This window comes from Sorex araneus, chromosome 11, assembly GCF_027595985.1.
Source record: "Sorex araneus isolate mSorAra2 chromosome 11, mSorAra2.pri, whole genome shotgun sequence".
Taxonomy (NCBI): Eukaryota; Metazoa; Chordata; class Mammalia; order Eulipotyphla; family Soricidae; genus Sorex; species Sorex araneus.
Window position 1 is genome coordinate 35680833 of NC_073312.1, and position 26455 is coordinate 35707287.

Below are 26455 nucleotides of genomic sequence, written 5' to 3' on the forward strand. Positions count from 1 at the left end.
ATCCTCCTGTAACTCACTCAGTCTTTCTTCTTTCATTTCTGGGCTCAGATAAGCTATGTTACAACATCTCTTTCATCTTGTCCCATATCCTCCTTCTTGACCAATTCTTGTACTCCTTTAAATTAATTTACAATCCCTAACTTTGCTTTAAAAGAACATGGGAAATTTATTTCCTTGCTGTTCTCATAATTCTGTCTCTATTGCCTGGTAGATTATAGTAGGTCTTCAGTAAGTCTCATAAAACATAGGAATGAGTGAAATAACTTTTAAGTGATGCAACAACAAAAAAATAGTTTAGAAGGAAAAACACCGATGTGTTAATGAAATCTATTTCGGGTGATAAAGACTATGATTACTGATTATTTTCTATTCACTACCCAATATAACACATCCCTAATTATTTCTTGTTAGAAGTACCTTAATTTGTTCAGGTACTCCTTCTGCATGTGGTCAAGTTTCACTAAACCGCTCATGGTTGTTTCATGGTTGTTTCATGGTCTGTGATTGTTCTAGAAATGAGTATGTGGTGAACTTCGTGTGGGTGAATGAGGAGCAGAGTCTGCTGAAAAGGCCATCTTGGGAAGGTTTCATTGTCTTAAAAGAGATTCTTATGAAGAAACAATCTCCCCTCCCCCCAATTTTACTGGCCTTGGTTTGTATATAATGCTGATCATGGCAATACTCAGGCCTGTACATCTAGGCTGAGTCCCTTTGGGAGTGGCTCCCATCCTCCCTTACTCACTACCTCCCCCAGCAACAGTAGGAGAGGCATATATATATATATATATATATATATATATATATATATATAAAGATGAAAAAGAACCAGGCCCCTAATGATGTTATTAGCTTGACAAATGAACGATCTTTGAACTGTCCTATATAGTAGCTTCCTATTTGGAGAGATAGTAAATCATCCTCATTGTTTAGACCATTTTCAGCTGGATTTTCTAAAATATTTTCTCCCCCGAGCCAGATGTATTTAACTGATACCAAGTTATAACAAATTTAAGTGAAGCAGCCTTCAGAAAGTAGCCTTCTGTATCTGTCAAAGTACAGAAATCAGAACTAGAGATCTTATGCTAGAATAGTGTCGTAAGGAATGAGTTACATACACATCAGCACAAACTATATGCTCAGTATTTAATGGAAGAATAATTCCCCCAAAAGAAAGAATATCTTGAATCATTAATGTAATGACACAAACTTTGAATTACAAATATGACAAAGTCTACTGAAAATAAGGAAGATGCTCAGAATATATATATATATATATATATATATATATATATTTAGTTTTTTTTTTCCCCTCTCATATATTGGGATGGAGCGGGTGCTCCTCCAGTCTCCTCTGTTGGCTGGGAAGGGTGTTGTGTTTCCCCGGCAGCACGATTCATTTAGTGACATGAGTGTTAACCAATCAGAGTCAACAAAATTCAATAAGACTTTTTCTGAGTCTGCTGGGTGAGACTCAAAGCACTGACTGAATTGAACTATCCACGATGTAACTAGAATATTTTGGCAGCCATGTTACCAACCACTGAGCTTCAGAATGAAGCAATGTAGTTGACTATAGAAATAAGAACTGAAGGGAAGCTCTATTCTTGAGGAATAATTTGAGGTCTCTGATCAAAATATGCTTAAGACAATGAATTTTCTTTATTTGGCATTACCTTTGCCTTTATCCTTTTATATAAACTGAGGGTTTTCTTATTCCCAATGGAAAGGAAGATGTAGATTGAACAGTAGATATGAAAAGATTAAAAAGAGTTTGCAGCCATTTGAATAAATGTCACATAGAAGAAATTGATAATTGTTCTCAGTGCTCTAAAAGAATGACATCTATGAATAGGAATTAATTAAAAAGCATTTTTATCCTTCACTTAATGAACATCTTTATAGTACTTCAATAGTTTAACTGACTCAAGCAGTTGTGACTTTTCTATCAACATAGGAGTTTAAATACAAGCTCTGGTTCTCTAAATAGGAATTAACTTTTAAACTCTTGCCAAGTAGACTTTAAATGATTCTCTTTAAGTAAGTGGACAATAGGGATTGTATGAGAGTGTGGATATTGATATGCTTTGTAAATAATGGAGTAGAAAATTTGTGTTGGTTTATTAGAGGCACTTGAAAGATGTTATCTATAAAACCCAATTTTGAATTTTCTCTGCTTTTGAATCAGGAGAGTGTTAATTTCTGAGCGTCGGCCTTTCATTTGTAAAATGGGGATAAAACCTACATAGACTCCAATGCCATACATATCTTAGAATCTAGCATGCTATATACTCAGTAACTGTTAGCTAGTATTATTTAAATGCTCTGAATACATTATACAGAAAAGGTCTTTGCTCTTGTTCTTTGATTTTAGTCATTTTGGGGAAAATAGATATGCCACGTTTTTCTAAACTTACTCAAAACAGGCTGGGTTTCTGGGTGTATGGGAAATGTCATTTTAACCCATATAAATAGAAAATAAGTTATCAGCTATGAGTTTTAAATATGGAAGTTTTTTGCTTTCCTTTTTTACAGCCAGGACTTTTAAAAACTGGCTAAGGGAAAGAAGACAATATAAATAGCTATGTACTAAAGTTGTGGTTTTAAAAATGACTAATGTGTTAAAGGAGGGAAAGAAGAGTAGGAGAAAAATCTTCAACTCATTGATTTATTTCATGTTTCCTAGAATGAAAGAGTAACATCTCAGTTAGTAGACTCCAAAACTAATGACTCATATTGACTGCTGCTACTACTGAACATAAAAATTGTTTCAACCAACTAGAATAGTGCCACTTTAGGAAAAACAATTAAAAAATGCAGGGTCAGAATGATATCAGTGGGTAGGGTGCTGGCCTTGCATGTGGCCAACCTAGGTTCAAAATCTGGACGCCCCTATGGTCCTTCAGCGCTGCCAGGAGTGAATCCTGAGTGCCGAACCCTGAGCACCACTGTTGTGGCCCCAGAACTAGGTAGACAGATAGATAGATATGAGAACATAGCACTAGAATTAAGTAAGACAATATATAACCAGCAATTGACAAATACTCATTTATTCTTAAATGTATCTAGTAGATAAAGAGCAAACTCATTATTTTCGTGATGTAATGATATAATGTGGGGTTCTAATTTTAGGGATTTGTTTTATTAATACTTTTATGTTCTATTAAAGTTTAGGATATTATTGAATTATTTTATAGTAGTTTTAAAGTGTTATATGATTAAGTTCCCATTGAGATGCCATTCTAAATATTTTATACATCCAGTGATTTATAATTTTCACAGATTTAAAATAAGTATTTTTTTTGTTTTATCTTACTTAGGCAGTTAATCATTTAAAAGTACTTTTTCTTTTTAAATTTCTTTCCTGTCAGCCTTTCTCATGCAGTCTATATAAGGAATCTTAAATTTTATATATTTTATTCACATAATTAGCTTTTGGTGTTTGTTATTTTGCCACCAACTACTTTCATTTTGGTTTGTCTTTTTTTGCTTTAGCTTTTAGGATATAATTTTAAAAATTCTCCTTTTTTTGGATTGGAATACATTATATCATCAATTTTCACTACTTATTTCACTTTCATGTATCTATTCTCGCAGTTATTTTAAGGTATATATTTGGTTATAATTGTATAGACTAACAATTATTATTGTTTAAACATTAAGCCAGCAGCAGGGGGATAGTATAATGGGTAAGGTGTTTTCCTTACATGCAGCTGACCTGGGTTCGATCCCTGGTATCCCAGATGGTACTCTAAGCACTGTCAGGAGTAATTCCTGTGTGCTAGAGCTAGGAATAACCCCTGAGAACTGCCAGTTGTGACCCCAAAACAAATTAAAAAGTTTAAGCCAGAAAATTCATTTTTCTAAGTCTGTGTTTCTTTATATTTACCTCTATAGGGACATTTGAGATAAGGCAGATCTAATAATTTATTGCAAATTTTATCATTTCTTTTTGGGCCATGCCCAAATGTCCTCAGGGCTTACTCATGGCTCTGTGTTCAGGAATCACTCTTGGTGGTGCTCTGGGGACTTTATGTAGTGCCAGAGATTAGAAAAAAAAACCCAAAAGAATCAAAAAACTAGGTCATCTGCATTCAAGGCAAAGGCCTTACCTATTATACTATCTCTCTGGCTCTAGATAAGCAATTTGTTTAGAAAAAAATCACATTGTAATTGTACATATATAATCACATTTCAGTTTGAGAGTTGATTGCTTTGGGGCAAGATTAATGGAAATGGGTAAGTTAATTAAGAATTATCAACACTAATAAATAGAAAAGAGTATGACAAAAATTTAATGCATAACTTCATTAACTCATGTATAAAAGGGAAATGGTGTTTCCCATAAGAGACAGATATCTTATGCAAAGCTATAGATGCAAGCTCATATTAAAGAATTAATTTGCTATGTATGTGTGATATATATGTGATATTCTTAAAGTAGGAGTAAAATGATTACAAATAGGGACCAGAGCAATAGTACAGTGGCTAGCACATTTACCTTGCACATGGCACACCCAGGTTTGATCTCTGGCATCCCATATGGTTTCTCAAGCACACCAGGAGTAATGGCAGGAGTAAGGCCTGAGCATTGCCAGGTGTGGCCCGAAAACAAACCAAAAAGAAAAAGACATGAAAAAGTAATTAAAAATTGTGCAGAACTTGAAGTACATGAAGGAAACTTATCTTTTCTGTAAAGATGGCTCAAGGACATACACCTGCACAAATTGACAGTCTTCAAACTTAAAGGGATCTGTTTACAACCCACCATAGATTGCCATAGATTGCAAGATACATGAATTTTGGTGTGTTTTGTTCAAAACTATATCGCCACTGCTTTAAAAAAAAAAGGGGGGGGGGCTGGATCGATAGCATAGTAGGTAGGGCGTTTGCCTTGCACGCGGCCAACCCAGGTTCAATTCCCAGCATCCATTTGGTGCATTGCTGGGTGTGACCCAAAAAGCAAAAAAAAAAAAAAAAAAAAAAAGGAAGAAGAAGAAAGAAAGAAACCAGATGTATTATAGATATTCAGAAAAGTGTTGTTGTTTTTTTTTAATTTTATTGAATCACTGTGAGATAGTTACAAGCTTTTATGTTTGGGTTACAATCACACAATGATCAAACACCCATCCCTCCACCAGTGCACATTCCCCACCACCAATATCCTTTATATTGTAGGTGGGTATAAAGGTATACCCACCCTTTCTCACTCTCCCCCTGCCTCCATAGCAGACAATATTCCCCATACTCTCTCTCTACTTTTGGGCATTATGGCTTGCAACACACACACTGAGAGGTCATCATTATCTACTGACCAATATTAGATAATGACCAATCAATTATTGGTCCATTATCTACTTTTGGCACGCATCTCCCATCCTGACTGATTCCTCCAGCCATCATTTTCTTAGTGGTCCCTTCTCTATTCCATCTGCCTTCTCCCCTACACTCATGAAGCAGTCTTCTAGCATGGGGCAATCCCCCTGGCACTTGTATCTACTGTCCTTGGGTTTCAGCCTCATGTGATGTTATTCTATACTCCACAAATGAGTGCAGTCCTGCTATGTCTGTCCCTCTCTTTTTGACTCATTTCACTTAGCATGATACTCTCCTGTCTATCCATTTGTAATGTAAACAAATTTTATGACTTCATCTCTCCTAACAGCTGCATAGTATTCCATTGTGTAGAGGTACCAAAGCTTCTTTAACTGATCATCTGTTTTAGGGCACTCAGGTTGTTTTCAGATTTTGGCTATTGTGAATATATATGTATAGATGTCATTTCTACTGTGCTTTTTTGCATTCTCGAGATATATTGAATATATAGGTATAGATGTCATCTCTACTGTGCTTTTTTGCATCCTCAGGATATATTCCTAGAAGTGGTACTACAAGGTCATATGGAAGCTCAATTTCTAGTTTTTGAAGGACTGTCTATATTGTTTTCCAGAAAGGCTGGACCAGGTGGCATTCCCATCAACAGTGAAGGAACGTCCCTTTTTCCTTACATCCACGGCAGCACTGGTTGCTTTTGTTCTTTTGAATGTGTGCCAGTTTCTGTGGTGTGAGATGATATCTCATTGTTGTTTTGATTTGCATCTCCCTGATGACTAGCAATGTGGAGCATTTTTTCATGTGCCTTTTGGCCATTTGTATTTCTTTTTTGAGGAAACTTCTGTTCATTTCTTCTCCCCATTTTTTGATGGGGTTGGAGGTTTTTTTCTTATACAATTCTATTAGTGTCGTGTATATCCTGGATATTAATCCCTTATCAGATGGGTATGGGGTAAATATTCTTTCCCATTCTGTGGGCTCTTTCTGTATTTTGATCACTGTTTCTTTTGAAGTGCAGAAGCTTCTTAGTTTGATGTAGTCCCATTTGTTTATGTTTGCTTCCACTTGCTTTGAGTAAAATGAGTAAAAATGGAATTAAAGTGAAAGTAGGTTCCAGTGACCCTTCAAATACTTAGGTATGTGTATTTGGCTTACTCCTTGAAGACTACAGTTCTAAATTAAAATATTAAGGGATGAATAGAACCATTTAAAGTAAAGAGGTGATGTGGTTACTAGCACATCTAGCTTTTATTATTATGTACTAGTTAAGATAATGTGATATTTATATGCTGTTTTATCTGTTGTTGTGTAATGAACCATTTTGAAAGCTTATTTTTATTTATTACTGTTCTAGTTTTGTGGGTCAGGAACTGGGGTAGAATATGTATGGGTGGCTCGTTGACTTCAAATGGCATCACTTGGATTCATTCACTTGACTGTATTCAACTTGATTAGTGTTGAATAAGAAGGCCAAGAGAACTTCAGTCAGGTTTTACTTTTCAGTACTCTTCCCCACAAGTTAAACACATTTTGACTGGGCTTCTTTACAGCATACTTTTTTTTATCAGATGGCTTCAAAGAAGGAGTTTCCTAAGAGTGAAGGTGGATGCTTTATATCTCTTAAGGTTTATCCCCAGAGTTATTTCCCTCCTGCTGTTGGTAAAGGCAAATCAGAAGTCCAGCCTAGAATTGAGAGGGGAAGAGTCTACCTTTCCAAGAGAAAGGTGGCAAAGAATGTATGAGAATGTATGACCACCCATCTTCAGTCCATGATACCACAACTCATTTCTCTGAAGATTTACTTCTCAATCTAAAATATGAATGAAAATTTAGAATTTAGAAGCCATGTAGTACTATTATAAAACCAATATTTTCTTATTTGCCGCCTTTAACATTTTTTAGCTAAAGAGAAGGGCTGGATAGTATAGTAGGTAGAGTACTTGCTTTGCACATAGCTGACCCAGGTTTGATCCTGGCAGCACATATGATCCCTTGAGCACCTCCAGGAGTGATCCCTGAGCATAAGAACCAGGAATAATCCCTGAGCACTGCCAGGTGTGCCCCCAAATAAAAGAGTAATAATAAAATTTTTAGCTAAAGTTTTATGCCAGTTACCAAAATTTTGGTAAATTTGTGGCTTACTATTTGTCTTTTCATTTTTCTCTTTCTGAGAAAGAAACTTGGTTGGAGAATTCAAATTTATTATAAGTTTGGCTATAACTGAAGTGATTAGTAACAATATTGTTCAGGGTACACTGTTAATCTCTTATATTATTCATCTTTGTGACTTTCTGAAAAAGTCCTATCTTTTGATTTTGATAGTAGAAATAGAGTTTTATATACTTAATTAGATGAATAAAAGTCTGAGTTGGTAGAGAAGTCTGTTTTTGCATTGAATGATAGAAAATTTTAGCAAAACCCAAGTCTGTTATGATAGAATATATACAAGGCTAGTTTAAGTAGAGGGCATATTTGTAACATGTGCTCCCTTAGAAAATTTTTTGTACTCGTAAATTTTGTTTTCACAATGTTTGTGCTACACAAAAAAACATGGTCCAAGATTTCCTTTATATGCATGCTCTGTATAATCCCCTCTTCTTTAATATCAGTGGGCCTGATCTTATGAGTTGAGTGCTCTTCTAAGAGGATTTCAAACAGAGATTGAGATGTAAAAACATATCACCTTGAAGATGCAACCTCTGTGACTTCTCCAGCTATATGGAAATGAGTTCCAAGTCCACTTGTACTTGGGAGAGTACTTTGAACCTCAAACAATATGTAAGCCCTGACCAGCCACTGATTTCAATAAGATCTTGAATAGAAACCCCAGCTGAATTGTGTTCAGAATTTTGACTTACATAGCTGTTGAGAACATCTACAGAATTGATGCAATTGTTTTTATTTTATTGTTGTTTGTTTTTTGGCCACACCCAATGGTGCTCAGGAATTGCTCTTGGTTCTGTGCTTAGGGATCAGTCCTGGTGATACTTAGGAGATTGTGTTTGGTGCCAGGGATCAAATCTGGCTGCATACAAGGCAAGCGCTCTACTCATTGCATTATCTTTCTGGCCCCAAGAACTTTAAGTCAAATGATTATGATTGCTATTTCTGTAGCAAAAGTAAACTATTATAGAAATTGGGCGTGTGTGCAGGGACAAGATTGCTAATAAGTCAACAATCTTAGAGCACTCCCACAGATTTAACAAAAAGAATGCATAAAACCTAAATTAAACAGATTCTCAGTGTGAGGAGCCATACTGAGATAATCCACAGGAAAACTCAGCCACCAATGCAGGGACATTAGCTGCTGCAGAACATGGAATTGTGTCTGAATTCAGACAGCACTTCACCAGCACTGGGGGTGAGGAGAAGTTAAGCAGAGACAAAAGCAAAAAAAGTCCAATAAACTGGCACCATACTTAAAATGCCAGGCTAAGGAGGGTATCACTGAGCACACAGGATGTATAGAAATTCAGCTTTATGCCTGTGTTTTCTGAGTAGGAGAGCCTGGGATGTGGCAGGGAAAAGAGCACAGTATGATATTGCCCTGGGCCATCCACGGCAGAGAGAGCTAAGGGAACGTTGAACCTCACCTACTAGGCATTCCTGTTGCTTCCACTGGAAAATAAAAATAACCCAGGAGTTACTGAGATCAGCTCACAGAATAGTAGGGCCACAATCTTCAGTCACTGCCCAAGCTGACCACATCAGCTGTTAGACTCAGCAACTGTGAACTCTGGACCAGAGCCCGTGCCAACTCAGTTCTGTAGCAGATAAGGGCACTCAATGGCCACAAATCCCTATTATCCAGGTTTTATCCATAACCAAAACTCAGAGCTGCCAATTTGATCTTGTAAATGTGAAGCCCTGGTCACTGCCTTTAGGCCAGCTCATATTCAGTCCTCACGTAACTCTAGGTGTGATGAAAGAATGGAAGAGTTTAGCTTCTACTGTGTACTGGGACAAAAAACTCGGGAAGGTCTTCAAATGCACCAGAACTTTGTAAATTCCCTGAAGAGACTTTAAAGCAACCATGATATTGAACTAAAGATATCAGTGGGAAAGACCCAGAAATAAGCTTGAAAAATATTTGATTAAAAAAATGAAAGCAAGTTAAACACCCATCTCATGCTAAGAGAAATGAAAGGGCTAAAGAATATAGTAGCTAAACTTAAAAATACAGTAGCAGAACTTCGCAGTAGAATGGAAGCAGCTGAAATTTGATAGACAGCATCATCATTAAAGAAGAAGGAAAAGTTTTTTTAAAGGACAAGATCTTAGTAAATACTTGGGACAACATTAAGAGAAATAGTTTCTACATAGTAGACACTTCACAAGGAGAGAGGAGAAAGAAAGGAAATGAAGGGCGCACAGAAGTAATAGCCAAGAACTTCCGTTATCTGAAGAAAACCTGTGCACTGATTCAGGAAAACAAAAAAGATACGAACAGAATAATAGAAGAAATATTATAATAAAATATCAAGAACCAAACACACATAGTCTCCTAAAAGCAGAGAGAGGCCAAGAATCTCATATAAGGGAACTATCATAAGACTCATTAGATTTCTTATATGAAATTCTACCACAAGGGAATATAATTATATTCAGTGCACTGAATGAAAATATCTACCAAGAATTCTCTATCCTGCCAGGTTAACACTCAGACTTGAGGGAGTGTTAAAAATATATTCACAGACAAATGGCTAAGGGCATTTGTTGCCTCTAAACAAGCTTTGCAAGAAATACTAAATGGTCTTCTATAAAAAGCAAAGAAGCTACATTAGAAAGCAGAATGATACATGAAAGTTATCAAGTGAGTAAAGAGGGGAGTATATAAATGAAGTCAGAGACTTCAGAGCTTTAAATTATCTCTGCATTTGAAAGGGAAAACAGACTTAAAATTTCAGAGGTTAAAAACATAGAAATATGAAAGTAAAAACACTTAGGAGAAAGTACAAAGAAAAGGCAAGTATAATTAGATTATTTCACAAAAGGCCAGTATCAAAACACAGGCAGATAAAACAAGAAAGACTAAAGGAACAGTGTCCATTGGTGAAAATCACACAAGATTATCTTGGGAATGTGGCAACACATTACTTTATGTCAATAATTTTTCTAAATTTCAAGGGATTGAACTTCCTTAGCAAAATGAACAGAGTGTTTGGATATATCAGGAAACCAAATCCAACCTTCTGCTCAAAGACAAATGTTGGAAAATAATTATATAGATAATAATAAATTAAAATACAATAACAGGGATGACCATACTTGTATCAGAGCAAATAGCATTCAATCTAAAGACAGTAATAAGAGGATGATGTTACTATTAAGGGATTAGCCAATCAAGAGGACTTAACTCTTATTAATATATATGTACCAGAGGGGCAGAAATATCTTTAAAAGTATGCTAATCATGCTGAAGAGCTGTATAAATGGCAACACAATAGTAGTGGGAGAGTTTAATATCTCATTTTTGTCATTGGACAAATAACCAAACTAAAAAGCAATTAAGAAACAGACGTCCTGAGACTGGAGAGCTGGTTCAGAGGTAGGCCTCTTTCCTTGAACTGAGCCAATGTGGGTTTGATCCTCAATACTCCATATTGCCTCCTTTGCCCAGTCAGGAGTAATCCTTGAGTACAAAGCCAGGAGTCAGGCTTGAGCACCAATGAGTGTCTTTCCATACACCTCCATCACCAAAAATAAAAAGAAAGAAGAAACGAGTTCTAAAGGAGGAATAGAAAGAACTGGGATTAGTAGATATGTATAGGTCCCTCCAATTCCCCAAAACTGAGTATGCATTATTGTCTAGGCCATATTGAACATCCTCCAGGCTAGATTGCATTCTTGGGCACAATTTAAGTGACCATAAAGTCATAAAATTAGAAAGTATTTCAAATATCTTTTCAGACCACAGTGCCATGAAGGTAGAAATTATCTATATAAAAAGAGCCAGGGGAAAATTCTTTTGAAACTGGACACCATAATATTTAGTAACCCTTTGATCAAAGGGTAAATCAAATTAATACAAAAAAAAATCCTCAAGGTGAATAATAATGAAAACAGAAAACTGTCAGAACCTGTGAGACATGACAAAAGCAATACTAAGAGTGACATAGATAGCAATACAAGCTTACATCAGAAAACAAGGGAAAACCCCAAATTATTAGTGTAATTTTCTAGTTTGGAAAACTACAAGAAGCGTAAGAATAAAATAAAATGAAATAACTAGAAGCAAGGAAATACCAAAATTTAAAGCAGGGATCAATGATATAGAAATTGGAAAAAAAATGAAGTCAGTGAAACTAGGACCTGTTATTTGTTTTCCTCAAAAAACAAACAAGATTTACTAACAATTAGATAAACTCATAAAAAACAGAGAGAGGGGGCCAAGAAAATAGTACAGTGGGTTTTTCTAAGTCTGAAGCAATATTTTAAAGCCTAATCACTTCAAAAACCTTTCTATTTCTGAGTATTTCACCCAGTTTTTCTTAACCTCCTAAATTACATTGCATAGCACCAAAACTCAGGCGCAGCCATTTAATTAAAAAACTATTATATGCAATTTCCATACAGTTAGTATGGAAGACAGACAGCCAAATTAATTTGCTTTAGATTTCCTCCCTATGCAGATTATAACTTCCTAATCTTCTTTTCCTCTAATCCCCAATTTTAATGGAACCCCCTCATGTGAGTTGCATACATTTCTCAATAATATAGTGCTTTGGTGCTTTTGTCTCTGACATTTACTCTACTTTAAATATTGTATGTATTTTAAAGTTAAATTCTGAAGACTTTATAAACTCCATGCTTTCTCATTAACACTGAGTATAAAATGTTAGTGTGACAAATATTAGCCAGGTATATTAGGGAATAATCAGAATCAATCTAGGTAATTTCCCCCCCCCTTCCTCAAAGGTAAGATTTATACTATACAAGATCTGGATGAATGAATGTATAATTTGAACAAGCACTTCCCTGAATACCAATATTACTTTATATAGTAATTATGGGATTTTAAATGCCAGTGAGTTCAGCTTCCTTTGTGTGAATGTATGAATGTAGTAAAACACTTTTGACAAGTTAATCAAATAAAGCAATCTGAGATTTAATTATCAGCTTTGAAAAGATTTTATGAACCTGGTTGTCTCTATTGGCAAAATCACTTAGGTGGCTTAGGAAATCACAGAATCCTTTTGAGTTTTTAATTTTGTTCTTAGAATAAAATGGCTTTTAAAGTGCAGTTAAAAATTAATCATGAAAAAAATTACAAAAAATTTAAATCTAATTAAATATCTATAGCTCAGATAAAATTATTATTAATATTTTATTAGCTGTTCTTGGAGACACCTGAGTGAGCACACACATTGATAGAAATATTTAGATTTACATAAAAACATGACACTCTTGTGGGCTTTGTGATAGTTTGTCTACTTTCTTGTTGCTTTCATGTCAATAAATGAACATTTGTATAAGTTTTAATGGTTACATAATGCTTATACAATTGCAGTATACTTAAGTGTATTGACAGAGTGGATTGTATCTTCTCTCTTGGGGGCTTAGTTAATATCTTCATACATTAGTCATCTTGAATCTATAAAATTATATCCTTGTTATTGTTGTGGTGGGACACATGAGGCAAGGGACACACGAGACACTATTGAGGTGGGTAGGATGCAGAACTACATCAGGCTGTTCTGGGGGGAACCCTGTAGTACTGGAGATAAAAAAACTGGGGCTTCTCAACATTGAGTCATGTGCTCTACCCCTTGAGCCCATCTCTGACCCTGTACAATTATATCCTCATGATAGATTCTTAGAAGTTTAATTGCTGAGCCAAAAAGGAGATGTTGGTGTACATGAACTAACAAACTGCCCTCCAGAGCTGTTATTTTAATTGAAAATATCACTAGCAAAAGAAAAGTGGGTGTTTTCCACAATTTCCCAATATTGTTCTCTGTCTTAAAACTTGACACGTGACCAAATGCTCTGTTAAGCACTTGAAATTTTGTATTCCTTTGGTTATGAATGCAATTGTTGATATTTCCAAGTGCTTATTAGATACCTAAATTTCTTTTTTTATTAAATAAAATTAACTTTTGATTAACCAAATTAACTTTTTCAATATTTTTATTGCAATGATTGTCTTTTTCTTATTGACTTCAAAGTGAATACTGGGATAGTGTTAGTTGGACTTTATAGTTATTGTTTAATTTTATTTCTATAATTTTTAACTCTCACTATTAATGTGATGATTTTCATTTTATGGGACCAGTCCCCAAAGTGTTGTAGGGTAGTACTCAGGGAGCCAATATTGACGGTACTTAGGATTTGGACCTGGCAGTATTGGCAGCCTCTAGTCCAGAGGTGAAAATCATCTGGCTCACCACTAATAAATTCATGTAGTCTGACCCTAGTACTTGGTGGTACACACAGTACCTCACAGTGTATTCCTCACAGTGTATTCCTCACAATGTGTTACTGGTTGCCCACAGTCCTTCTGATTATATTGTATGGCTCACGAATGATGCTACTAATATCAAATGACCCCTGCTTTATTTCCCAATCTCTGAAGTCTAGTGCCACACCTGCGAAGGCTGTGGAAAAGGAGTATCAGGTGACAGGGACCAAACTTAGGAGAAAACTTAGCAATTCTATAAACTGGAGTTTTTAAAAGGTTGTGTGGTTCTTCCATGCCCTGACCCACTGTGAGTTCAGCTACTCTCTTCTCTTAATGCATAAAATGAATATATGTCCTGGTCGTTTAAAAATTGTCTTCTTTATTTAGGTTCTCTATTTAAATTTTCTAGGCACCTTAAGTTTTTCAATGAATTATTTTCTCCCATATTATTTTCAATTTCTTTAAAATTAAAAAAATCTTCTGAATTTTATTTTCAGACACTTTAAATTAGCACTTCCCCCCCAATCATTGCTTCAGTTGCTTTTAGCCTTGAAAAGTCTCATCCAGAAGACTAAAGAAACAAATGTAACTTTCTTACTGTAAGGTGTGACTTGAGATCATTGAAGAATGGACCCCTAAATTAAGACAGAGTTTTTGGTATATTCCATATTATGGAATATATTATGAACTTGAACATTCAGGAAGAACTGAATATTGTTCCATCACTGAAACAGAAGATTAAGTACAGTAGAATGAATATGGATGCTGTTCTTATGAGATTTCCTAATATTCTAAGATATCTTTTAGCTCTTGATTCATCTTCCAGCATCAGTCTTTATTCTCTTTTATATAAGTTTTCAGGACAGTAACTAGAATTAATTAACCCTGAAGATAGAGATTCCTGTTTTAGTAGGGAAAATGTGAAGCAATTGAAGGAAAAATTGAATCAATTTTCACAGGAACAGGAGTTTACCGGTTGTAGAATCTGTGCTTGTTAATTTTTTGTATAATCCCACAATAACAGAAATCTTACTTTCGTGTTATAAGCAATCCTACTTCTTCTACCTGTCTTATTGTTGTAATTAACCCTACTTCCTCTATCTATTACTCTTAAATTCCCATCATCAGCACCCCCACTTCATCCTTACCCCAGTAAGTAGGAGTAAGATGGTCTAACAATGCCATCTGCTGGCCACCAAGAAAATGGTGAGAGCTCACCTCTTCCTGTTGAACCTCCAATCTGGGTTGGTGCCTTGGAAGCCAGACCCAGACTTGGGAACCAATGGTTTGTCCCGATAATTACAGTCAAAGACTAGATAATCAAAATTCAAGTCCACACAAAGACTTCCCAATGGAGCTGGGAAACAAGGAGACAAAAAGGGCTACATCCAAAGATGCTAGTAGAAGTGCAAGGATGGATGCAAAAAAAATCTGCAGAGTTCCAGAAGGAAAAATGCTGATAGAGCTCCTGAATCAAAGAAAGACAGAATCCCCCTCCCCATTCCTATAATCTAAAACTGAGATTTCAGATGATTCCACATTAGACCAAGTCTGCTTCCTATTTCTCTTCTCTGACTCTCTCTCCATCTTTTCTTTCCCTTCCTCTGTCCTTGTTCCCTCTCATCTTCCTTCCTTTCTGTTTCCTTCCTTTTCAACTCTTTTCCTGCTTTCGGAAAAACATTTCTCTTTCTCATTCATTATTCTAGTTGGGAACCAAAACATACTCCTAATTACAGTTGATGAATGTAGGAATAGTACTTGTGGGTCAGCTTTTTTAAGGAAAAGGGAAGGCAGTAGTTATAAATGAAGAAAGTGTGCTTGATCTTTGGAAAGATAGGGAGTCTCTTCAGCAGTATCTTGAAGTTTGGCCCTCCCATCAACCACTCTACTTGCATTCAACATTTTTGTCTCTTGCTGACTGCTTTTGCTAAACATTTAAAACAGCACTTGGTGCATATCTTTTACTTTTGTCGACTAATTTAACCAAAATACATAGATATTTCTAGTAGAAATTATAACTTAAACTCTGACAGACTTTCAAATAATAAAATAACCTGTTGATACTTTTGGTACTCTCTGCCTCTTTCCTTTTCATGTTTCAAGTGTATATGTGTTACATATATAAATTAAAAAAGCAACAAAAATGAGAAGTTTCTACCAGTTTGGACTTCTTAAGTTCTTGGTATGCTTCCTTTAAATGCAGAGGTGAAAACAAAATTGAAAGCTGAAAACTATTAATCATTTGGTAAAATTTATTATATATGTTTTCTCTACTGAGTATTATAAATCTTTGGTAACAAGATGGAGAAATATTCTCTTATAGAAGTGAACATGGAAAATGTTGGGTTTGACTAATATTCTTTAGATTTATGCTCTTGTGGTCCTCAAGAGAGGGGAACAAAGCAGCTGTTTGTATTTTATAGATGCTTCCGCTGATGCTACTCTTGTGTGAGAATTTTCTAAGGGTTAAGAAATGTTCACTTGCAATTCCAAGTCCCTGGATTTCCTAAATATCACACAAATCCCTGTGATCTCAGAGAAATGCTTTGGCAACAGTCCAAAAAGAGTTCAGATGAATTAAAAGCTGGTTAGAGTGTAGAGAGCTGGGAAGACCAGTGGGAGATACTCATGTCAGTATAACCTGAGGATGTTGTCACTGTGTCCCACATCAACTTTGACATTTTGTTTCCAACCCAACTTCATGGGAGTAGTCATGGGGGCAGGGTGAGGATTTAATTTTGAAGTTCATTGATACTGGGAATGTGAAAAAAGCTTCAACATGAAAATGTATGGACTGACATTACGGGCAGAGGTCACTTGGGCTAACTCCTGACTGTGTATGGTTGACTGTGACATGGGAAAACATAGGTAACATTTGCAAGCCTTGGTTTTGTTTTCTGGGTGATGGGAGTAATTGCGTCTCTTGAGAAGTTGTGACAATGAATCTAAGAGCTCAAAAGCTTAATGCCCAGCTCGGGGTAATTCCTAGTTAATTAGTTGTTGCGATCAGAAGCCTCACCGATTTGTGTCCTTTATGTCTTCCAGGTACCTTGGGATCACCAGACCCCTGACCTACCCTGTGAGACAGAACGGAAAATGCATGGCGAAGATGATCATCTCTGTCTGGCTGCTGTCGGCTTCCATCACTCTGCCTCCTCTCTTCGGATGGGCCCAGAATGTCAATGACAACAAGGTGTGTCTGATCAGCCAGGATTTCGGCTACACCATCTACTCGACCGCGGTGGCGTTTTACATCCCCATGTCCGTGATGCTCTTCATGTATTACCGCATTTACAAGGCTGCCCGCAAGAGTGCCGCCAAGCACCGATTCCCTGGCTTCCCCCGCCTGGAGGAGCCCGAGAGTGGTATCTCCCTGCAGAGCCTTGGAAAGACGCAGAAGGATGTGGAGGAGTGCGCCAACCTGTCCCGACTCCTCAAGCATGAGCGGAGGAACATCTCCATCTTCAAGCGGGAGCAGAAAGCTGCGACTACCCTGGGAATCATCGTTGGAGCCTTCACGGTGTGCTGGCTGCCGTTCTTCCTCCTCTCAACGGCCAGGCCCTTCATCTGTGGCACGGTCTGCAGCTGCATCCCGCTGTGGGTGGAGAGGACATTCCTGTGGCTGGGATATGCGAACTCTCTGATTAATCCCTTCATCTATGCCTTCTTCAACCGCGACCTGAGAACCACCTACAAGAGCCTGCTCCAGTGCCAGTACCGCAACATCAACCGGAAGCTCTCCGCTGCAGGTATGCATGAGGCGTTAAAGCTGGCAGAGAGGCCTGAGCGACCTGAGTTCTTGCTCTAAGGTAATTTATCCTCCTGTGTGTGTGTTCGTTTGTCACTCAACCCCCAATGGCATCACTCTGTAGAACTCTTAAACTTTATCACAGAAAGTTTTCGTATTAGATTTGAGTTAAAAACACTATAGACTCCCATCCCATCCTGATATCAATAAATAGGATTTCAAAAGCCATTTTATGAACTTAGATGGGAAGAGGAGATTTGCTGATGAATTGCAGTTGATGCCATCAATGACATTTTACAAAAAATAAAATTCAAATAATATCCACATAGCCTCCTTCTATCCCCCTATTCTTTGACATTGGTTGATTGCTGTTACTCTTACATCCATTACCCACCCCCCCATACATTTTTTTTAATAACCTCATACTTCACTGATACATTCTTCTTTTGAAGAAGATTGCAAAGTGCTCTTTCTAATATGCAGTTAGAGTCACACATGTTTAAGGGTCGCAGCTGGAGGAAAAGTAGAGTGGTTGGTGTGGTTAGAACCCAGATGGAGGAAGGTCTTGAAACCTACAGTCAACATTGAAGCTTTGAAACTTTCAGTCAACATTGCCTACCACGTTGGGAGTTGAGAACTGATTTGTTGTTGAGTTTTGTTGAATGTACTTGAGTCCTTTATGTCTGTCTTGGAAGCAGATGCAACAGGATTTTGGGATCTGGAAGAAGAAGGGGAGAGTCAATGGTTATTAGAAGATGGAAATTTCTCGGGTAACCCTCATGTTGATTAATTTGACAGTATAAAGGTGGAAGGAGACAACTTAGTAGTAGACTCATTGTTCAGTCTAAAAATGATCTTGCTTGAAATTTGAGGTAGAAAATCCATTTTCATGTTTGAAAGCAGGGTGAAAGTTTAGAATGAGAAGGCAGAAAGTACTCGTGAGAGAGAGGACAGATTAGGGTTGGAAGTGAGAGAGGAGGAAGCACTCATTTTCATTGAACCTACTGGCTTCAAAGAACCAGAGGCCACTGCACCTAAGAGGAACTACCCCAGCCATCCCATTCAGTCTCTTCCTTTGACAGTAAAGGTCACAAAGAGCATGTTTCTCAGTCTCTTCACTGAATCTTTCTCTGTCTTTTCATACTCCTGAATGCTTTTCTGTTTCATACAGGTGACTTAAAGAGATCTCTGTTTTTCCATCTGTCTCAGGCAAATATCTCTGTTTAAAGAGAGTTCCAAAGCTTTAAGAAAGCCAAGGACAGTAGTGCTGGATAGGGCTCTAAGTGTCCTTATGGACAACAAATTCTTGAAGCTACAAATTTATGATAGTCCCAGATGACTCTAGAAATCTCTGAGCACTCACTTGTTCTCTAACTTATCACTAGAACTAATCAGACTAAAACATCTGATAGGGATGAGGGAAATCAGAAATCATCATTTCTTGTCCTAGAAACTCAAAAGACAGGTTATATATATGTTAATTCTTGGCCTTAGTGTAGCTTCAACAGGTGTTAGTTTTTTTACTTACATTAAGAATGTTCTTTTGCACATATGAGTGTTAGCAATAAAAAGTAAATTAAAAGAAAATTTATTTTAAATACCCATTGTGATTAACACATATCCCTAGAGATTATCCTAGGGTTAACATATATTCCTAGAGATCATTCTTTTAGATTCTTAATGAAATGATCACTAGCAGTTGCCTTCCAGGTTCTAAGTTCCTTCGGGAAGTTTCTATATCTCATCATATTTATGATATTTATCATATTTAGAGTAGGTTGTAGGGCTTGACCCCTAAAAGATGAGGGTTGTAATACTATCCTATCTGTGAAGCAGGCACTACTAGGCTCCCATTTTTCAGAAGAATGTAAGGTTCAAAGACATAAAATAACTAACCTAAGGTCGCATAGACCCTTAAGTGATAGATGTAGCATAAATAATAGCAATGAATGTGTTCTATTTGTCAAATGATTTCAGTTTGTAGGCAGTAAAGCATTATGGAATTTGAGCTAGAGAATATACTGTCAGCTCTCTGAAGACCAGTATTACCAGGTAGTTGAGATTATTAAACTTATTTCAGAATGGAAGACCCATCCTTGATAAAATCCTGGTAGCTAACCAAGGTGGAATAAATAAGGAAAGTGTGTTTATAGAATTGACCTTATATCAATACACCACACCAATATACCAATAAATCAACCTGACTTTGGAAGGCTGATTTCAAAATAGAATGCTGGTGAGGACTGGACAGAGTTTATGACATAAGTTTAGACTGGTGGATACAACCAAGTGAGGATTGTGAAGCAAGTAATGAGAGAAATGCAAGTCTGATAAATAAAGTTATTTTAGTTGGTGTGTAATCTTATTTTTTAGAACTAACTCTTTTCTGAACAAATAGCTAGGTTATTTTATTTAGTTCCAGAATTCTTTAGCACAAGAGCCCATGTTGGTTTCTGTCCTCAGAAGTAACATGCTGAGAAATGTGTTTGAGAAGTGTCTTTGGCAGTAATGAGAAGACAGATAAATAGAAAGGCTGGTGGTAGGGGGTCCAGTTAGTCATCCAGTGTAGAAACTTTCTGAACTAGAAAACGCAATCATTGTGTTTGTATATTTCCTACAGAGTCAAAATACTTGAGGGTAATTTTATTATGTTAGCTACTATTTAACTCATAATTAAGTTATTTTACAAAGTGTTGATTTTTCAAATGTCACATAGAGTTTCCTGTTTAAAATGATAGTAATAATAATAAATAATAATAACCTACATTTATTGAAGATTCACTCTCAGACACTATATTAAGCAATCTAAATTATAACACTTGACCCTAAAATCTTTAGGGTAGTTTGGTTTTCTTATCTTTTTTTAATATTTAGGTTTAGGTAGCATGGTTACAATAATATTTGCTTTCATGGTTATGGTACACAAAATTATGCTCCTTGGTCATCACCAGAGTGCCAAAGAGTCCGTCTCTTTCTCTTCCTTATCACCACTCCCTACTTGGTAACCTCAATTCTGTATTCAGCTTCCAAGTTGTTGTCATTCCCTTGCTTTATTCTTTACATTCCACATATGAGAGATTATCTGGCAATTGTCCTCCCTCTAATTTTGTTTAACATGACCCTCTCTGATTCCATCCCAGTTGAAAGGTAATATAGCTGAATTATGTTTTGTTGGTGTGTGTATGTATATATATATATGCATGTATATATATACATATATAAAATTGCTATATGTATTTTGTTATATATAACAATTGTGTTCTGTTGGTGTATAAAACATAACTGTTTTATATATCGCTGTATCACAATCACTGTCATCCAGTTGCTCATCGATTTGTTCGAGCAGGCACCAGTAACGTTTCCATTGTAAGACTTGTTGTTACTGTTTTTGGTATATCGAATATGCCATGGGTAGCTTGCCAGGCTCTGCTGTGCAGGCAAGATACTCTCAGTAGCTTGCCAGGCTCTTTGAGAGGGTCAGAGGAATCGGACCTGGGTCGGCCGTGTGCAAGGCAAACACCCTACCCGCTGTGCTATCACTCCAGCCTGTTTTATATATGTACATGTATATGTGTATATATAAAGCAATTTCTTCATCTATTCATTGACATTGGATACTTGGGTTGCTCCATATCTTGGTTATTATAAATAGTGCTGCAGTGAACTTAGGTGTACATATATCTTTTTGAATGAATGTTTTGGTGTTCTTGGTAAAGATGTCTAGGAATGAAATTGATGAGTCTTTAGGTATTCTGTTTTTTATTTTTTGAGTTCACCATGCTGTTTTCCATAGAGGCTTAACATTCCAACCAACAGTGAATGAGCGTTCTTTTTTTTAGGGCATTCCTACAACACTGCTTGCTTCCAATCTTTCTGGTTTTGTGCTTCTTGTTTTGGTTTGTTTATGTTCTGTTTGGGGTTTTGGTAATACCCAGATGTGCCCAGGACTTACTCCTGGCTCTTCACTCAGGAATTATTCCAGATTATGTTTGGGGACCATATGCCATGCCAGGGCTCTAAACTGGATTGGTTGCATGCAAGGTGAGCACTTCACCCTCTGTACTTTTTCTCTGATCTGTTCCTCACCTCTGATGTAGAAATTTTTTCCTATCTTTTATTCTGAGCTTATGTTTGTTTTGGAGATTCAAATTAGTCTCTTGTAAGTACAAAAGGTGTATTTTGTTTAAGAATCCAGCCAGCAACTTTATGCCTTTATTATAGATTAGTTCAGTTCATTGACAGTTGAAAAAAATATTGCCATCAAGGAATCCATTGCCATTTTTTTTCTATAAGGAGTTTTGGTGTTTTGCAACATTATTCATTTAGTGTTTCCTTATTTACTTGTGTTTTGATACTGGTCTTTTATATGGCAACCAGTTCCCTGTTTTTCATAGAAGATCATTTAACATGCTTTGTAAAGCTGGTTTGGAGGCAGTTTTGCTCTCAGTTATTTGTTTGCAAGTGTTTTTAACACTCACGAAAATCTCTGTGATAGTTTTGCTCGGCAGAAAACTCTTAATTGGAGTTTATTTTCATTCTGTACTTTGAAAAAATTTTGTAGTTTCCTTTTTGCTTGTAGTTTCATTGGAGAAATTTGATGTAAGTCTGATGGAAACTCCCTTGTAGTTGAGTCTTGATTCTCTCTTCCTGCTGATAGGAGACTCTCTCTTTATGGGCCTTGGATTTTTGTTACAGTAGTCTTAGTATTCTGTTGAAATTAATTTTGCTTCGAAACCTCATTTAAGAGATGTTATTGGTTATTATTTCTTTTATCAATAATCATTTCTCTTGGGACTGGAATGATAGCAGGTATGGTGATTGCCTTGCATGCAGCTGACCCAGGTTTGATCCCTGGTACCCTAGATGGATCTCCGAGCCCACCACAAATGAACCCTGAACACAGAGCCAGGAGTAAGCCCTTAGTACTACAGGGTGTGGCTCTCACATTTTTTTAAAAAAAAACTACCTTTCTCTTTCCCATCTTCTTCTCCTTCAAATATATACCTATGATTCAGAGATTTCTAGCGACATTATAAATCGCTTAGAATCTCTTTCTGTTTTTCTCTTCTTTATTCTTGATACCTCCATCAACCCTTCTTTTAATTTATACATGATTTCTTCCACTAATTTCTTCACAACATTAATTATAAGGCTGCTTTCAGAGTTTCGATGTAGACAGGCTATTCCTGGGCTTTTGTCTCCATCTGTTAAGAAAACAAAATTCCTCCTTTTTTCCCTTCCATTATTTCTAGTACTACTTGGTGTCAGTGTCCAAACTGACTTGAGCAGTGATGCAGGACTCCTGATAATGAGATTAACTGGTGCGTTTTTCTATGGGTTTATAGGAATCTAGATGGTCACTATTGATTGATAGTCATTAAATCTCTTCCTCTGTTGTAGCTCTGAGATTTAGCCAGTGTGGGGTGTAAGACCAGGGCTTACTGTTGATAGAGTCTGGTATTTGATTTTTTGTCATACTTCAGCATAGGCAGCAACTGAGGATTGTGATCAAAAGCAAGGTGATCTGTATAACTGCTGGGGTTAGTTTCATATTGCATTCATAGATCAGAGTTCATTTTGGCTAGCAACCTATGGTGTGATATTATTATGGTCTGGATAGGTCTGTGACAAGAAGTTGAGGTAGTTCTTTGTTGCTGTCAGCTTGACTAATTCATGAGTGGCACTGTAGACCTTTAAAAATATTCAACAGATGGTTGGAGTAGAAGTGGAAGTATAGTTCCTGCTATCCTGTGATATGTTGGTTGTTGGTGTTGGGTTTGCTACAGTCTTTTGGGTTGTGTCATGTTCTGGTTTTCCCATAACTACAGAGCCCTTTTGCTGGTTTTAAAGAACCTAGACGGCATCTTTCAGTGAGCTCAGGCTTGTGGTGGCATAGATGGTTGTGCACCAAAGTTTCTTCAACCTCGTGTGACTAAACTTTAGATTAGAAATGCACCTAAGTGCATTATGCTCATATATTGGGTGGATCTGAATGACAGATCGGGGTCTCTGTCACCAAAATTTGCTAGACTGGTTTCTTACTTTCCGTGTTCCTTGGATCTAGCCCCAAGTCCTTTTTGCACGTTCTGAAATTTGAGGAGGGAGGCAGTGATGGACTGGCTCTGCTTACTAAAATCTGATGAACTGAATTGATTTAGTTTGGCTTGTGGGGAACCTGCCAGGTAAATTGCAGCAATTTGAGCTATTAAGTTTAGTGGCCGTCTCAGGGACTGGAGAGCTGAATGGGTTTAGATCTCAGGTTTAGCTCTGTACCCTTTCATTCAGTACATTGCAAGGGACTGAAATGCAGGTTGGGCTGAAGTTTTGAGCTCTTGGACAGGTGGGAACTGAGAGTAGTTTTCACTGCCATCCAGCAACACGTATGATTTACATACTTTGGCATTTTAGTGGCTTATCTGGTGGGGGTTATTTCCCTACAGAATACTGACAGTAGGACTCGCCACTGAACAGCTTCCTAACCACTCTGCCAGAGCCAAAGTTCACCAAGTTCACCTCCGCTACCTCACCCTGTTTTTTTTTTCTTTCTCCAATACCATTTACTTATCATCCTTCCAACTGACTTGGTGTTCTGCAGCTCCCACCTCAGGTTGCTTGTCTGCTACTCAGTTGTATGTCCACTGATCCCCTGGGCCTAAGTCTTCACAGCTGCCCAGGATTCCAGAGAACCATTCCCATATCTTCCCCATCTCTGCTTTTTTTAAAAAGTTTTTAAAATTTATTTGGTCTTTCTACACTCTACACTCTGGCTCTCCCCCTTGGTTATTCTTCCAGAAGGATCTCTAGGTGCAGCAACATTCTTCCCAGTATCTCTTATCAGTGTGTGCATCCAACTTCTTTCTCCATAAAGATTTTTCTGGAGATTACCCTAATGTTGATCAAAACAGATTTCCTGAAAGACATGGCTTCAACTCTGTTATAAAGGTAGTAAAAATTTTGTTAAGTAGAGTTGATATGATATTCCAAGTGAAGGGAATATTTTATGTAGAGTAATTTTTTTCAAAGGGCAGTATGAACATAAGTATAGATATGAGGTTATGGAAGATTTGGCAATTGCAATAAAAAAAGCATAAAGAGATTAGATTATGAAAGATCTTCCATTCAAGTCCCAGGGACTTGGGAGTCCAACATGTGCAAGTGGGTTTTTACCCAAGGATATTTTACAATGCTTGGAAATACTTTACATTTCTGGTTGTCCTGTCACTGGGAGAGAAGGGCCTACGTCAATGTAGACACTGATTAAACTTTGCAAAGAAGTGAGCAGAATTATCTGTGTGGTAAAGACATATTCAGGGTAACCACATCAGGTGAATCAGAGATTGGAAGTAAGAAGATTATTAATTTATTTAATTTCTCTGGAAATGCATGATACTGTTTTCTACACGGATAGTCCCATGTATGGTAGGGGATAGAAAGATGAGTAAGTGGCAGTCCTTGCTGAGGAAGTTCATACATAGTCTAGTAGACTGTACATTGGTGGCGGAGGTTGGGGTAAGAGGGCAGGAAAAGGTTAGTAACCCCAGAATCTTTTAATACTTACAGAATAGTATTAAGTGTCAGTAACATTTCCACAGATCACCATGAATCTGTGAGCTGGTGTTTGAACACCGCTGCCCTAGAGAATACACATTCTGTATTGTTGCAATCAAGTAAGCAACAGTTGACTGACTCAGAATAACTGTACTGGAACCTGTGGAAGAATAACTTGGTTTCCAAGTCATAATTCATACCAAATCTTTTCAGAACCCTTAACTCCATTTATGGCTCTATCTCTCAGAAGTTTTGTGCCAGCAAACAGTATTGGGGCTTCTCCCTCTTACCTCCTTAGGGTTTTTCTCTTCTGTAACTACTACGGGTTTTTTTCTCTTGCTTTTGTCCCTAACTGTCTCTTCTGCTTTGTTTTTTTCCCCCCTCCTACTTTTCTTCCTTTTCTGTGTAAGTAATCTCTTTAGACAATGCACTGTTCTTTCTACATATTTAACTATTCATTCCCATTTTTGAAGTTCTTTCTATATATTTAACTATTCATTCCCATTTTTTTTTAACCTGTGCCAGTGATCAGACCCACATATCATACAAAAGAGGCATACAAACTGCCACTGAGACACATTCTTGGACCTATTCCCTTTAGTTGTTCACAATAAAAAGAGGCTCATGAGTTCAGTGGGCATTTATGAGGATCTTCCTTGGAGAAGGAACTGTATAGAGGGAAAAGGCTATGAAAACGTCTATAATGATAATAGTACTTCTTGACTTTAAATTATATTCTTGGTCTCCTCTTTAAGTTTTCAAGTACTGAAAATACAAAACCTAATGTGAATTATAAAGATTTTTACCCCTTTTAATATGACAACTTTACTTACGGATTTGCTGTGTATAGACTATAAATTGCTTTTAGGTGTGACAACTTGGTGACATCTGTTCTTTGACACCATTATGGTGAACAATACTGAAAAGCATTTTCTAAAATAACTTCCACATAAAATTTTTTATGAATTAAAAAATTATTTTCTTCCTTCCCTTCTCCCTTTTCCTCTAAATGAATGTATTTTCCTCATCTTCAAAGATCCTCTTATAATCCCTCTGAGTGTAGTGGTGAATTGTAGTGGAATGACCTTGAGTTTCTGCTATGATTCTGTCACTATGCTGCTTCAGATTTGTGCTGAGGAGCTCAGGGAAATTCTACATTTTCTTAAGTAATTCAGTGATTTAAAAAGAGGAAGAAGCATCCAAACTGGCCCCAATGGCAATCGGAATGGTTCACCAAAGCCCCTAAAATCCTGGGTAGCAATGATGGGATGTTATCTTAAGGATAGAAACAAGAAGTTTGGTATATTATGTATCTTTTCTTCCCCCCCCCAATAGTTTTGTTCCTTAGCATTGACTAGGTGGAATTCAGAAGTTTATTTTTGTTAAATTATCAGTTTATAGTATTAATGCCTTACCAGCTTCATGGT

General features: G+C 36.8%; 1 protein-coding gene across 2 annotated transcripts in view; it reads left to right on the forward strand.

The window, feature by feature from the left end:
- The window catches only part of HTR7 (5-hydroxytryptamine receptor 7), a 92734-nt gene that overhangs the window by 62724 nt on the left and 3555 nt on the right, over positions 1-26455 (forward strand). Inside the window, exon 2 of one of the 2 annotated variants that reach the window (XM_055119564.1) lies at positions 16778-17481. In XM_055119564.1, coding sequence (XP_054975539.1) covers positions 16778-17481 — 704 coding nt within the window. Of the gene's footprint in view, positions 1-16777; positions 17542-26455 lie in introns of those variants that run through there. The other variant, XM_012932514.2, reaches the window with a different exon arrangement.